This window comes from Stegostoma tigrinum, chromosome 20 (assembly GCF_030684315.1).
Source record: "Stegostoma tigrinum isolate sSteTig4 chromosome 20, sSteTig4.hap1, whole genome shotgun sequence".
Taxonomy (NCBI): Eukaryota; Metazoa; Chordata; class Chondrichthyes; order Orectolobiformes; family Stegostomatidae; genus Stegostoma; species Stegostoma tigrinum.
In genome coordinates, this window is record NC_081373.1 from 23,110,520 (window position 1) to 23,125,055 (window position 14,536).

Consider the following 14,536-nt stretch of genomic DNA (forward strand, 5'->3'; position numbering starts at 1 on the left):
ACAAAAAATAGAGTGGGTGATCCCTTTGCAGAAAACCCACATTCTGTCTATAAAAATGACCCAAGTTTCCAGTTGCATGTCACTTCAACGTACCATCATGTTCCCATACCAGCATTTCTGTCTCAGTGCTCCAATAAGGCTTAGCAGCAGCTAGAAGAACAATACCTCATGTTCTACAGCCTTCAGGACTCAATATCAAGTTTAACCATTTTAGAGCAGCATCACCTCCTTCCCACCTCTTTACCCACCCTCCACCTCAGATCCTGCAATGAATTGAGTTACTTTCAGTACAGCCAACCCATTTTCACCTGCTCAAAGGCCCCAATGTCACCTATCTAGCTTCTCTTCTTCCATGGCTTACTACCAACAATCCCTTTGTCTGCCTACCTTTTTATTTTTCTGCTTTCTCGCTCTCTGAGTACCATCCCCACCTATCTGCTCACTCCTCTTTCTCCACCCTGCCTTTCTGTTATCAGCATTGATAACACCTTTTCATGGCTTCTGTCAGTCCTGATGGATGATCATTGTTCTCAAGAGTGTGCACATTGTTTTCTGTTCACAGATGCTCCCAGACCTGCTGAGTTCCTCCAAATAATTTCTGTTTTTGTTTGATATGCAGGCATTTTCTAGCTACATTGATGTGTCAGACATAATTCAATGGATAATTGTCTTGCTTCTGAGTCACAAGATTCCAGTTTCGGCCTCATTCCAGAGTTTGAGGACAAAATTCAAGGCTAATACAGTCTTATGCTAAGATACCGTTTTTTGGAACTGTTTATTAAACCTAGTCCGCCTGTTATGAAAGCTAAATACTGTAGAATCTGCACTGCTTAACCTGTATGGTGCATATGTGAAATAAGAACAGAAAATGCTTCAGAAACTCAGCTGGTCTGGCAGCGTCTGTGGAGAGAGAAACAGAGTAAACATTTCAAATCCAATCTGACTCTCCTTTGGAACTGTAAGGGGCTGGAGGTGGTGGGCTTTTTTTCTGTAAAGGGGAGTGGGGAAAATTAAGCAGATATTAAAGGTTTCCCTGACAAAAGGCAAAGGCAGTGCGAATGGTTCTAGAGAAGACATAAAGATGAAGAATAGGTATTAGCGGGAAATGTTAGTAGGTAACAGCAATAAACAGATCAGCTGTACTGAGAACAAGGCCATGTAAACAAGATACTGGGGTGGGGTAAAGGGGACATTTCAAAATGGACTTCGGACTTCAAGGTCTGAAGTTATTGAACTCGGTATTGAGTTCTGAAGTGTGTAAATGAGAAAATGAGATGCAGTGCATTTCCTGAAGATCGCATTGGGCTTTGCTGGAATGCTGCAACAAATCTAGGTCAGAAATATTAGCATGATTTTGAGATTTTGTATTTAAATGGCACGTGACCAGAAAATCAAGATCATTTTGTGGACATGAAACCATAAAATTCATGAGCAGAACTAGGCTATTTGGCCCATTGAGTCTGCTCCGTGAGTCAACCATGGCTGATATGGTTCTCCACCCCATTCTTCTGTGTTCTCCCTGTAACTTTGATCGCCTTATGAATCAATAACCTATCTATCTAGGTCCCAAATACACTCAATGTCTTACCTCCAAAACCCCTCTGCGGCAATGAGTTCCACAGATTCACCACCCTCTGACTGAAGAAATTCCTCCTCATTTCTGTTCTAACGGGCTGTCCCTTCTCTCTCAGTCTGTGCCCTAGTCTGTCCTTCTAGTGGAAACATCCTCTCCACATCCACTCTATCCAGGCCTCTCAATATTCTGTAAGTTTCAATGAGATCCCTCTTCATCCTCCTAAACTCCATTGAGTATAGACCCAGAGATCTCAACTACTTCTCATATGACAAACCCTTCATGCTCTGAATAATTCTTGCAAACTCCCTCTGAATCCCCTCCAATGCCAGCATATCCATCCTTAGATGGCCCAAAACTGCTCACAATATTCCAGTTGTGGTCTGACCAGAGCCTTGTACAGCCTCAGGAGTACATCTCTGCTCTTATATTGTAGCCCTCTTGAAATGCTTGTGACCATTGCATTTGCCTCCTGAGCCACAAACTGTACCTGCATATTAGCTTTAAGTAAATTCTGAAATAGGACTTCCCCAAACCCCTTCATGCTTCAAATATCTAAAGCCTTTCCTGCTTAGAAAATAGTCTATACCTCTGTTATTCCCACCAAAGTGTATAACTTTCCCACATTGTATTCTATCTGCCACCTATTTGCAACTCTCCTAGCCTGTCTTAGTCCCTCTACACCCTCCCCACTTCCTCAATACTACCTGTCTCTTCACCTGTCTTTGTACCATCTGCAAACTTAGCAACAATTTTTTAGACAAGATTTAGGGAGCATAAGATGGGTAAGGAAACTACAGGGGATGGGCACATTAGAAATGTGGAGCTTTTTCAAGGAAAAGCTCCTGTGTGTCCCAGATAAGTATGTACCTGTCAGGCAGAGAGGAAGCTGTAGAGCGCGGGAGCCGTGGTTTACGAAGGAGGTGGAATCTCTCTGGTCAAGAGGAAGAAGAAGGCTTATGTTAGGTTGAGATGTGAAGGCTCAGTTAGGGCGCTTGAGGGCTACGAGGTAGCCAGGAAAGACCTAAAGAGAGAGCTCGGAAGAGCCAGGAGGAGACATGAAAAATTGTTGGTAGATAGGATCAGGGTAACCCCTAAAGCTTTCTATAGATATTTAAGGAATAAAAGAATGATGAAAGTAAGATTAGGCCCAATCAAGGATAGTAGTGGTAAGTTGTGTGTGGAGTCAGAGGAGATAGGGGAAGCATTAAATGAATATTTTTCAACAGTATTCACTCTAGAAAATGACAGTGTTGTCGAGGAGAATACTGAGATACAGGCTACTAGACTAGGTGGGATTGAGGTTCACAAGGAAGAGGTGTTAGAAATCCTACAGAGGGTGAAGATAGATAAGTCCCCTGGGCCGGATGGGATTTATCCTATGATCCTCTGGGAAGCCAGGGAGAAGATTACCGAGCCTTTGGCATTGATCTTTAACTCGTCATTGTCTACAGGAGTAGTGCCAGATGATTGGAGGATAGCAAATGTGGTTCCCCTGTTCAAGAAGGGGAGTAGAGACAACCCTGGTAATTATAGATCAGTGAGCCTTACCTCAGTTGTTGGTAAAGTGTTGGAAAAGGTTATAAGGGATAGGATTTATAATCATCTAGAACAATGCCCTCAGTTCCTTTATGTAAATCATTAATGTATAACATGATTAGTTGTGGTCCTCACACTGGCCCCTGCAGAACTCCACTAGTCATCAGGTACCATCCTGAAAAAGACCCATTTATCCCTACTTCCTGCCTTCTGTCAGTCAGCCACTGCTCTATCCATGCTAGTGCCTTGCCTTTAATATCATGGGCTCTTAATTAGCATCCGTAGTGTTTCACCTTGTCAAAGATTGGCAAAGCAATCATCCAGTGTGCATTTGGTCCTGCCAGTGTAAAGGAGACAGTGTTGTGAGGTGTTAGTGCAGTAGACTAGATTGAAAGACATTCCTTCATCTGGAAGTTGTGACTGGGGCCTAGGACAGTGAACAGGGAAGGGATAAAGGGGCATGTCTTACACCCGCAATTATATGGGATGAGTATGTGGCAAAAATTGTGGCTCCTGTGGAATGCTGGCAAGGAAAAGAGAAAGATATGTTTGGTGTTGACATCCTGTTGGAGGTGGCAGAAATAGTGACGGTTGGTCCTTTGAATTCAGATTCTAGAGAAGTGGAAAGCAAAGATAAGGGGAGCCCTATAGATGGGAGAGAAGGGAAGGAATAGGGACAGAAGTGCAGTAAATGGTCACTTCTGGCTGAGGGCCTTATCAGTCATGCTGGAGGGTGGAATGTTTGCTTGAGGAGAAAGGAAGACGTATTGGAATCACCACTGACTGTAGATAGTAGCATCATTAAAGTATATGCGAAGGAGTCAGAGAAATTTGGAGCCCTTTCTGTTTACTTATGAAGATGTGATAGATCACATGGCACCCAATGAGGAAAAAGAGCAGTAGTCATTATCCCCAGTGTCCTGATCAATATATATCCCTCAATCAGCCTCACAAAACACAGATTATCTGGCTTTCATCACATTGTTTTCAGGAGTTTCCCTACATTGCAACAGTGACTGAACTTCAAAAGCACCTTAATGACTGTAAAATGCCTTGAGATGTCCAGTGGTCTTTAAAAGTTCGCAATGAATTGAGATCTTTTCCAATCCTGTGTTTTTGTTCAGTTAATTTGAAAGAAAACATTCAGTTTTTTTTTCGCAAGATACCTGCTGATGTCTCTGATCCTAAAGCATTGAATATAACTTTAACTGCCTCCTTGAAGTTCTGGAAAGAAGCACAATTAGCAGGAACTCCATGTGGTGATTCATTTATCCCGAGGATGTGACCAACTGTGTGGGCTTTCAACAGAATGTTTGCAAAACTACTGAAAAACATTCTGAAAATTCAAGTTGGGCTCTATGCAATTTGCTCTTAAAATCCCACAATCTTTTGTGTTGATTGGAAAAATTGTACTAAATTAAAAGGCTGAAAAACCTAACACAAAACCCACATAGCAATGTTTAAAATAAAGTTTATATTGAGCAGCGCAATCTTATTGCGATAACATAGATAATCGTGTGGATAAATGTTACAATGCAGATCATGTTATTCTAGAAATGTATAGCATCTATTTATCCTTGCATCATTAGGATGTTTATTAACTTAAAAACAGTGAGTGGCCTGATGGTTCAATATAGTTCATGGGACCAGAAAGCCCATATTTGCAATTCATTTCTTCACACCCTATTAAGCAGTTCTTCAAACTCAAATAGTTACACTTATGTGGGATATAAGGGCCAGAGGAATGATGGGCTCAATTTTTGCAATTGCAGTGATGAAACCGGCAGAAGTTACTGGTATCTGCAGTGTAACAAGGTCAGCCTGATGGACCTCACAGAATACGAGTTCCTTGATTGGGGCTGTTAATCTGGTCCAAGCAGGAAACCCTGGCTGACAGAAGCAGGAATGTCAGAGGTTTTGTTCGCTCTGAGGAAGTTGGACCAATGTCAAGTGCTATGCATTTGTAAATAAATGGTAACTTGGTGACAGATTACCGGCCTCTCTGGAGTTATTTCATGCGTCTGCATGGTTAAATGCAGAAATGCGAATATTAGCCCTGGTGCCTATTTCTCTACAGAACCTGTTTAAAAGCTGAAGAGCTTTCAAAACCACTCGAATTGACAAAAATAATTAAACATTTCAATCCTAGAGGAGACATCTTTCAAAGCTTACATCCATCTTGAATGAGGTATAATTGGATTTTTAATGTCATGCAGGGTCATAATTACTGCTGAAAACTCTCTGGCACTTGAGAAGCTAATCTTATGTTTTTGGAAAGCCAAATTTCTTCACAATAATTAAAATCTCTCAGAATTAATGTTTCAAATCCAATGACTTTGTGATTGAAGGGAGTGTGGAAAATCTTTGTTAGAAGTAGCACTGTTTCTCTTTCCACAGATGCTGCCAGATTTGCTGAGTTTCTCCAGCTCTTTCTGTTCTTATTACTTCATGGTTTGCCAGATGTGAGAATTCTACAATGTCTTTGGCTGCTTTTCACATTTAGCTATGTCACTGTTGCTGGATGCCAGGCATCTGTTTTAACTGGCCCGATGAAGTTAATGTCAAAGGAGGTAAAATCCATGTGACAGAGATCACTCGATGCTTGTGGGAATCTTTCCTCCAGGTCAGCAGCACTTCTCTGCAAACCAGGCTCATGACTCTGCATTCACATTGTCATCAGAGCTTGGAATCATATCTGCATGCACATGAAAATTGGGTTGTATTAGAGGTGAAAAATAGGAACCAGATAATCACTGCCCAAAGGCTATGTTTGAAACACCATTTGTTAATTATGCCTTTTTGGTAAATTTGACCATGTGTTCTGCTTTTACACAGGATGATAAAACTAATGAGGAACAGTCCTATGGGGAAGATCAAACAAGGGTTTACTTGGACTTAACTCCAGTAAAATCATTCCTTCATTCTAGTAACAACAAATTGGCTCCTAATGTACAAGCAAATGCATCAAACTCTGAGAGTGGAAGGGAGCCTTCAAATCTTATACAAATGAACGACAAAGACACAGCCAGTGATTCTGATTCTGGGATCACTGCAAGGCCTTTGGAGTCTGGTATCAAGGTAAACTCTCTAACATGCAGAGTCCAATAAAATTACTGCACAGGATCATGTATTTTTCAAAGCCTTTCTGGCCATCTTTATGTCATCACCAAAAACCTGAGCGTGACTATGGAGAGAAATGGGATACTCTGTCTGAAAATAGCTTAAAATCTGTCTCCACTACCTGACCAATCGAATGACAATAAAACGTATACATTTACGCAAATAGTATACACATAGGTATAGTTTTACACAAACATCATGGAAGAGATAACTGTCATTCTTAAGCAGAAGTTCCATTACCTGGACCATTGGTGGGGAAGCCCTTTATAACCACTGCAAAACATTCTTGGCAGCCTGCTGCATCCTCCACATTGCTGATGTTGTGAGGACACATCAAGCCCAGCCAACTTGAAACTTTCACAGCTCAGTGATATCATTCTCAGGGCAGAAAGCCAATATTCTCCCTCCACCAGGAGCCACATATTCCTCTCCTAGAGACGGACTACTTGAACCTAAGACCTTTAAGTTTGAGGCAGGGATATACCCAATACACCACAAGGCCCCGCTTTGGTCTTCTGTATTTAAGGTGATACAAGCCTAATTTAACTAATTTGTCCTCACAATATAATTCTTGTAACCACAGTGGCATTTTATTTGATTTATGCTGCAGTCCCCCCCAGTGAATCCTGACAGACAACTACTTTGCATATTAACGCAGTGTGAAGCTGGAGGAACACAGCAGGCCAGGCAACATCAGAGGAGCAGGAAAGTCAACGTTTCGGGTTGGGAACCCTTCTTCAAAATGAAAAAGTATCCTGACTTGAAGCCTCAGCTTTCCTGCTCCTCTGATCCTGCCTGGCCTGCTGCATTCCTCCAGCTCCTCACTGTGGTTGTGTGACTCCAGCATCTGCAGTTCTTGCTATCTCCTACTTTGCATATCATTTCTGTTTTTCACGAAAGAAAAAGCTGCTTCTTCATGAGGAATATCACAGGAGATCGAATCAAATTTTAAATTTCACAACCCAGGAAACTGAGTGCATTATTCTCACCTCAAGACCAGAGTTTTGTATTAGTCTGGGCCTGTAAAGGTCTGCAGTCAACTTAGTTTCATTCTAATTGCCAGTAAACCTGACTCCACATTGCAGAACTACCTCCTAATTGGCAATTACTTGGCAGCTTTACTCAGTAATGCCAGAGGATGACTAGGGTGATGCAGCAGAAATATTTGCCAAAACTATTGTAATTGTGGGATTGTGGCACACTGATGGAGCAGAATGCATCATATTATACTAGAGGTCAACATCATGCATTCCCAAATTGGGCGTGTGCAATTATTTTATTCCCAGCATCAATATCCCTCGACTGGAAGAATTACTGGAGAAAAATTACACAGCCGTCTACAAGCTGAACAAGTTGGATGGCATAGTGATTAGCCCTGCTGCCTCACGGTGCCCAGGGACCCAGGTTCAGTTCCACCTTCAGGCAAATGTCTGTGTGGAATTCGTATATTCTCTCTGTGCCTGCGTGGGCTCCTCGTACAGTCCAAATATGTGCAGGTTAGGTGGATTGACATTGTTCAATTGCCCATAATGTGCAGGAATGTGCTGCCTAGGTAGGTTAACAATGGGATATGTGGGATTACTGGGTTAGGATAAGGGCTTGGGTCCATTTGGGATGCTCTTCAGAGGATCAGCATGGCATTGATGGGCCGAATAGTCTGCTTCTGTACTGTAGGGATTCTGTGATTCCAAGTAAATTGCTGTTTTAGTTAGTATCAAGTGTTTTGAATATTCAGCATTTTGTAGACGTTTCCATACATGGGATATGTCATAGAGATTGCCATAGCAATCCAACTCGTATGTGTTGACCAGGTTTTCCAAATTGAACTACTCCCATTTGCTTGCATTTGGCTCATATCCCTGTAAATTTCTCCCAGTCATATACCTGTCCAAATGTCTTTTAAATGTTGTAATTGTACTCACCTTTGCCACTTCCTCAAGCACCTCATTCCATAGAAGCACCACCCTCTATGTGTAAAAGTTACCCCTCCGGTCCCTTTTAAATCTTTGCCTTCTTATCTTAAACCTATGCCCTCTAGTTTTGGACTGCCCTACCCCAGGGAAGGACCTTGGCTAATCACCTTGTCATGATTTTACGAACCTCTATAAGGTCACCTCAACCTCTGATGCTGCAGGGAAGAAGTCCCAGCTTCAGAGTTCAAACCCTCCAGGCCTGGTAACGTCCTTGTAAAAATCTCTTCTGCACCCTTTCCAGTTTAATAACATCCTCCCTATGGGAGGGTGACCAGAACTGTATGCAGTACTCCAAATGTGACCTCACCAACAGCAACAAAAGCAGAAGTTGCTAGCAAAGCTCAGCAGATCTGGCAGCATCTGTGAGCAAAAAATCAGAGTTGACATTTTGGGCCTGGTGATGCTTCCTCAGAACAGGCCTCACCAGTGTTCTGTACAGCCACTACATGACTTCTCAACTCCTATACTCAATGCTGTGGCCAGTGAAGGCAAGCTATCCAAATGCTGCCTTCACCACCCTGTGACACCACATTCAAGGAACTGTGTATCTGAACAACACTCCCCAGGGCCCTTAACTGTGTAAGTCCTGCCTTTGTTTGTCATACCAAATGCAACATCTCACATTTATTAAATTAAACTCCATCTGCCACTCTGGCCTATTAGCCCAGCTGATCAAAATCCTATTGTATTCCTAGAAAACCTTCTTCACTATCTGCTATACCACCAATTTTGGTGTCAGCCACAGACTTACTACCATCCCTCCTAAATTCTAATCCAAATCATTTATATACGTAAAGAACAGCAGTGGGCCCAGCACCAATCCTGGCAAAACACTGGTGGTCTCAGGCTTCCAGACTGAACCCTCTGCCACCACTCTGTGTCTTACCATCAAACTAAATTTATATCCAATTGGCTAGCTCTCCCTGGATCCCATGTGATCTAACATTATTAACCATTTTACCGTATGGAATCTTGTCAAAGACCTTGCTAAAATCTGTGTAGACAGCAACTACCGCTCTGCCCTCATCTGTCATCTTGGTCAATCCTCAAAAAACTTAAATTAATTTTGTGAGACACAATTCTCCCTGCACAAAGCCATGCTGACTATCCCTAATCAGCCATTGCCTCTCCAAATGCATATAAATCCCATCTCTCAGAATCCCCTGCAACAACTTAGATGATAATATGTGATAATAGGCTGAATTTTACTTGTGTCTGACACTCAGATATCCCAAATGAAAGCTGAATTTGAAGAAAAGTCCTCAAAGGCTGTCAGCAAGCCTTCAAATAGTCAGAAAGTGGTGACGCCTTGGGTTGATCAAAATAAGAATGGCACGCAAGCAAGTAATCCACAAGTGAAGACAGTGACCGAGTGTATTGAAAAGCAGAAGCTGAGCGCAACAGGTAAACCCTGCAGAATAGATGCCTTAAAAGAATTCCCATTTGAATCTGTCTCTTCTCACAACTGCAGTGCAGAAAAACATATCCATCACTGCATAGAGATCCAGGTTGGAACTGGGGTGGCACAGTGACTTGGTGGTTAACGCTGCTGCCTCACAGCACCAGGGACCCGGGTTCGATTTCATGCTCAGGCGACAGTCTGCATGGAGTTTGCATGTTCTGGGTTCTCTGGTTTTCTCCCACAGTCCAAAGATGTGCAGGCTAGTTGCATTGGCCATGCTAAATTATCTGTAGTGTTCAGGAATGTGTAGATTAGGTGGGTTACAGGGGGATGGGTCTGGTTGGGATGTTCTGAGGGTCAGTGTGGACTTGTTGGGCCAAAGAGCCTGTTTCCACACTGTAGGGATTCTATGACCAGAATTTATGTAGCACTGAGATAAAGAGCAACTCCTTCACTTAGCGTTATAAATTTGTTAATATTTGAAACTCTGTCTCAGCGAGCAACGGATGTTCAGCCACTGAGTTTACTCAAAATGGAAATTGATATATCATTGGACTTCTTAATCCAAGGATCTGGAGAGCTGCTGGCAAAGTGATGTTGAGGTATAAGATGAGCCATTACTGAATGGTGGAGTAGGCTAAAGGGGTAATATAATCCTGTTCCTATTTCTTCTCTAATGCAATGGCTTATGCACTGTTACCTGAAAATTCAGTCGTCCACAATGAGGCAGGACTTCAGTCCAGTGTTTCCTGCATATACCTACAGCAGCAAAAGGCCAACCTCTTTATGATAGTATTGGCAAGGAAGGGTTAGGATTCACTGCCCCCGACGCACCTCCCTAGGTCACAGGGTGACAGCAAAATCTGACATCGAGACACTAGGAAGGGAAAGGAGCCAGGTTTGGATAAGTATGAACTCAGAGTATAAGTGTGCAGCCTGGATGAGTACTGCTTCTCCCAGTTCTACAGAAATTAAAGTAAAAAAGCTTCAAACGTAACTTAGATGGGGGTGTCCAAAGATCCCTTTAAAGCTTGATGACTTGGCGCTGACCTCCTAAAGATGCCATGGATATTGCAAACTGTGCTCATTCATTGTCCAAAATGGCAAGGGGCTTGGCAGAGAAGACATGCCTTGATTTTGACAAGGCCAACACAAGAGATTAGTAAGGAAAACTAAAGCTCATGGTATTGGAGGTGTTGGTATTGACATGGATAGAGAACTGGTAGGCAAACAGGAAGCAGCAAGTTGAAATAAGTGGATCCTTATCAGAATGGCAGGCAATGACAAGTGAACTTCAGTGCTGGGTCCTTAGCTGTTCACAATATACATTAACAATTTGGCCTAAGGAATTGAATGCAACGTCTCCAAATTTGCTGATGACACTAAGCTGGGTGGCTGTGTGTGCTGTGAGGAGGATGCTAAGAGAATGACTTGGACAGGCTGGCTGAGTGGGCACATACTTGGGAAATGCAATATAATGTGGATAAATGTGAGGTTATCCATTTTAATGGCAAAAAACAGGAAGGCAGATTATTATCTGAAAGGTGGCAGATTTTGGAAAAGATGAGGTGCAAAGAGACCTGGGTTTCATGGTTGAACAGATGCTGAAGGTTGGCATGCGGGTGCAGCAGATGGTGAGGAAAGCTAATGGCATGCTTGCCTTCATAGTGAGAGGATTTGTGTATCGGAGTAGGGATGTCTTGCTGCAGTTATACAGGGCCTTGGTGAGGTTACACCTTGACTATTGCGTGCCGTTTTGGTCTCCTAGCCTGAGGAAGGACATTCTTGTTATTGAGGGACTCCAGCGAAGGTTCACCAGACTAACTCCCAGAATGGCAGCACTGACATATGAGGAAAGATTGGATAGACTGGGTTTGTACTCACTGGAATTTATAAGAATGAGGGGCAAATCTCATAGAAAACTGTAAAATCCTGATGGGACTGGACAGGCCAGACGCAGGAAGAATGTTCCCAATGTTGGGAAAGTCCAGAACTAGGGGTCACAGCCTAAGAATAAAGGGGTTATTAAAGCCGTTCAAGACAGAAATGAGGAAGAATTTCTTCACTCAGAGTTGTGAGCCTGTGGAATTCTCTCCCACAGGAAGCTGTTGGGGCCAGTTCATTAGATATATTCAAGAGGGAGGTGGACATGGCCCTAGTGGCTAAAGGGGTGAAGGGGTAGGGGGAGAGGGTGGGAATGGGATACAGCGATTGCATGATTAGCCACTATCATATTCAATGGTGGTGCAGGCTTAAAGGGCTGAATGGCCTGCTCCTGCACCTATTTTCTATGTTTCTATATGTGCTTCATTGCAACATGGGTGCAAGCACTTCTTACCGGGATTCCCACATGAATCTGTCAACAATGATCTGTAACAATTAACTTTTATAAATTTTGCTGTGATGCCATTACAAAGTGCTCACAGAGGAGATTTACAACCTTATTTTTGTACTTCAGTCATGTCAGAATGTAACAATGCCACTTGTTGCTGTGGATTTTTCCGATCTTCAGCTCAAACAAGCTCCTACAGCTGGCTAGACCTGCACTGATGAATTTTTGATAATCTGCTTGATCTTTATGCTAACACTTTGCTTTTAAACCTATCCCAGTATCAATCGATACCAAATTTGGGAAGAATCGAACTGAAGCTGATCTAAAAAAATTCATTGAAGAGAAAGAGAAACTGGAGAAAGAAAAGGAGCAGCTTCGAAATGAACTGATGCAGCTGAAGAAACAGAAGAGGGAGGTGAAGGATGCAATGGCAGGTTGCAAAGGTAGACTCGACTATATGAACAAAAGGAATGTGGAAATAAGTGAACGCAGAGTGTACTGATGTGAAAATATAATCAAGATAATTTCCATGTGAATTATTTCAGTTTATCACAGTATAAGACAAAGCTCAAACTCATAATGGAATAATTAACTAAAATTGGACATATTAATATATTGCAAAATCAGCCAAATTGGATGTTCATTTTTTTAAATGATGGAAGCAGAGCAACTATGCTTTCAAAAGAAAATTGGATGTACACATGATCAAATTGTAAATGCCGGGCTTGTGGGATAGAACAGGGAGATGGAACTGCTTGACAGCTCTACTTGGAGCTGGTAAGCATTTGATGGACTGAATGGCCTATGTCAGTGCCATAATGATTCTGTTCCCCGAGGGATTATGTTTCACTCAGAGATAGTAACAGATTTACTGCATAGATTTCCTTTGCCCATGGCATTTGTGTGTTTATTTCAATTCTTCATCAGTAAATTGGGTTTCTTCTAGATTCTGTATACAGGCCTTAAGTCTCCAGTTTTTCAAGGAAATCGGAATGGTTTTAATATTTGAGGTTAAACCTTCTCTTTATTTTTATTTAGGTCCTTAAATCATTCTGGGTTTCACAGTTGCCAGCCAATAAGAGCTCCACAAATAGAGCCAAGTGCCGACTTTGCTGCCAGTTCTTCTGTGTGCTTTAGGAATCAATTAGGATTTCATTTGTTGTTTTTCTATAGTAGCAAGGATGAGATTATCAATGCCATGAGATGGAAAAGCCTACTTCCCATCTTGGATGACTTAGTTAAGACATTTCACAATTGTCAATACTACCTTTTCACAATACATTTTTATTGAATATTTTAGATGTAGAAAATAATCGCAAGGAGCTTTAGTTGAGGCAAAGTAACCTATCCTTTGGGATGATATAATAACCTTAACTGCCAATGGTTCCAAAGTATACAGCCCTTTCATTGCCAAGAGGCTACTGCAAAGTCTTTAAGCTTAGAGTAATATTGTCATTCTATCATTGATCATAAGAGTTCTGAGCAGCATGAAAACAAGGCTGTTTTATACCACTTGTTTGCCATGATACCTTTCCATATTTTAAGCTGAAAATACTACCCTTTTTGCCATGGATTTGTCAATAACATGCTTCCCAAACAGCAGCACCCAGCAGTGTAACAAAATATGCCAAGGCACTTTACAAGTGCATTATAAAACAAAACATGGTACTAAGCCATAATAGAAGAGATGAAGACAGGTGACCAAAAACTCAGACAAAGATCTGAATTTGAAGGAACGCCTTAAAAGAAGAAAGTAAGGTAGAGAGGCAGAGAGCAGCAGCACAGACAAACTGGCTGGCATTATGTTTTGTTCTATTTGAGGGCAGAATGGTGGTTCAGTGGTTAGCAGTGCTGCTTCTCAGCACCAGGGACCTGGATTCAACTCCACCCTCGGGCCATTATCTGTTTGGCGTTTGCACATTCTCCCCATGTCAGTGTGGGTTTCCTTCGGGTGGTCTGGTTTACTCCCACAGTCCAAGAGATGTGCAGGTTAGGTGGATTGGCCGTGGGAAATTGCCTGTAGTGTTCAGGGATGTGTAGTTTAGGTGGGTTGTAAGGGGATGTGTCTGGGTAGGATGCTGCAATGGTCAGTGTGGACTTGTTGGGCCAATGGGCCTGTTTCCACACTGTAGGGATTCTCTGTAATTCTACATGCATCTGAATTAGTTATACATCTTTGAACTTCTAGGCCATTGCATTCCATGTTCTCAGAATCTAAGCCAGGATTTAGTGTTCTGTGTATTAAATGTGGGGTCGGTGACTTAAGAGGTGATTAGTGCCTGCTCCCCCCCTCCTAACAATAAAGCTTGCCTAATCAAGTACAATGTGGATTGTCTGACAAACACCTTGTCCACTCAGAACATTGCCATTTAAGTCAAATCTGCCTGAGATCTTCGGCCAATCAGAAATGTAGGAGCCATCACGAAAGGCCCAGACAATGTAAGCATGAAGAGCTGCACTGGTGTGTTGACGGTTGTTTTGTGGGATGGGGCCATTAGTCTTACGGGTTTCAGAGACAACGGTAGGGGTGAGGTCTTTCAGTGTGTGTACCCGCTTCCCCCAATCCTTACACTCAGATTGCAGCATATGGAGTTCCT

The 14,536-nt window shown here is 42.3% G+C and overlaps 1 protein-coding gene across 1 annotated transcript in view; it reads left to right on the top strand.

The window, feature by feature from the left end:
• afap1l2 (actin filament associated protein 1-like 2) overlaps nucleotides 1–14,536 on the top strand; it is a 219,742-nt gene that overhangs the window by 197,044 nt on the left and 8,162 nt on the right. The window contains exons 14-16 of the mRNA XM_048551350.2: nucleotides 5,948–6,190; nucleotides 9,432–9,609; nucleotides 12,218–12,382. Coding sequence (XP_048407307.1) covers nucleotides 5,948–6,190; nucleotides 9,432–9,609; nucleotides 12,218–12,382 — 586 coding nt within the window. The remainder of the gene's footprint in view (nucleotides 1–5,947; nucleotides 6,191–9,431; nucleotides 9,610–12,217; nucleotides 12,383–14,536) is intronic.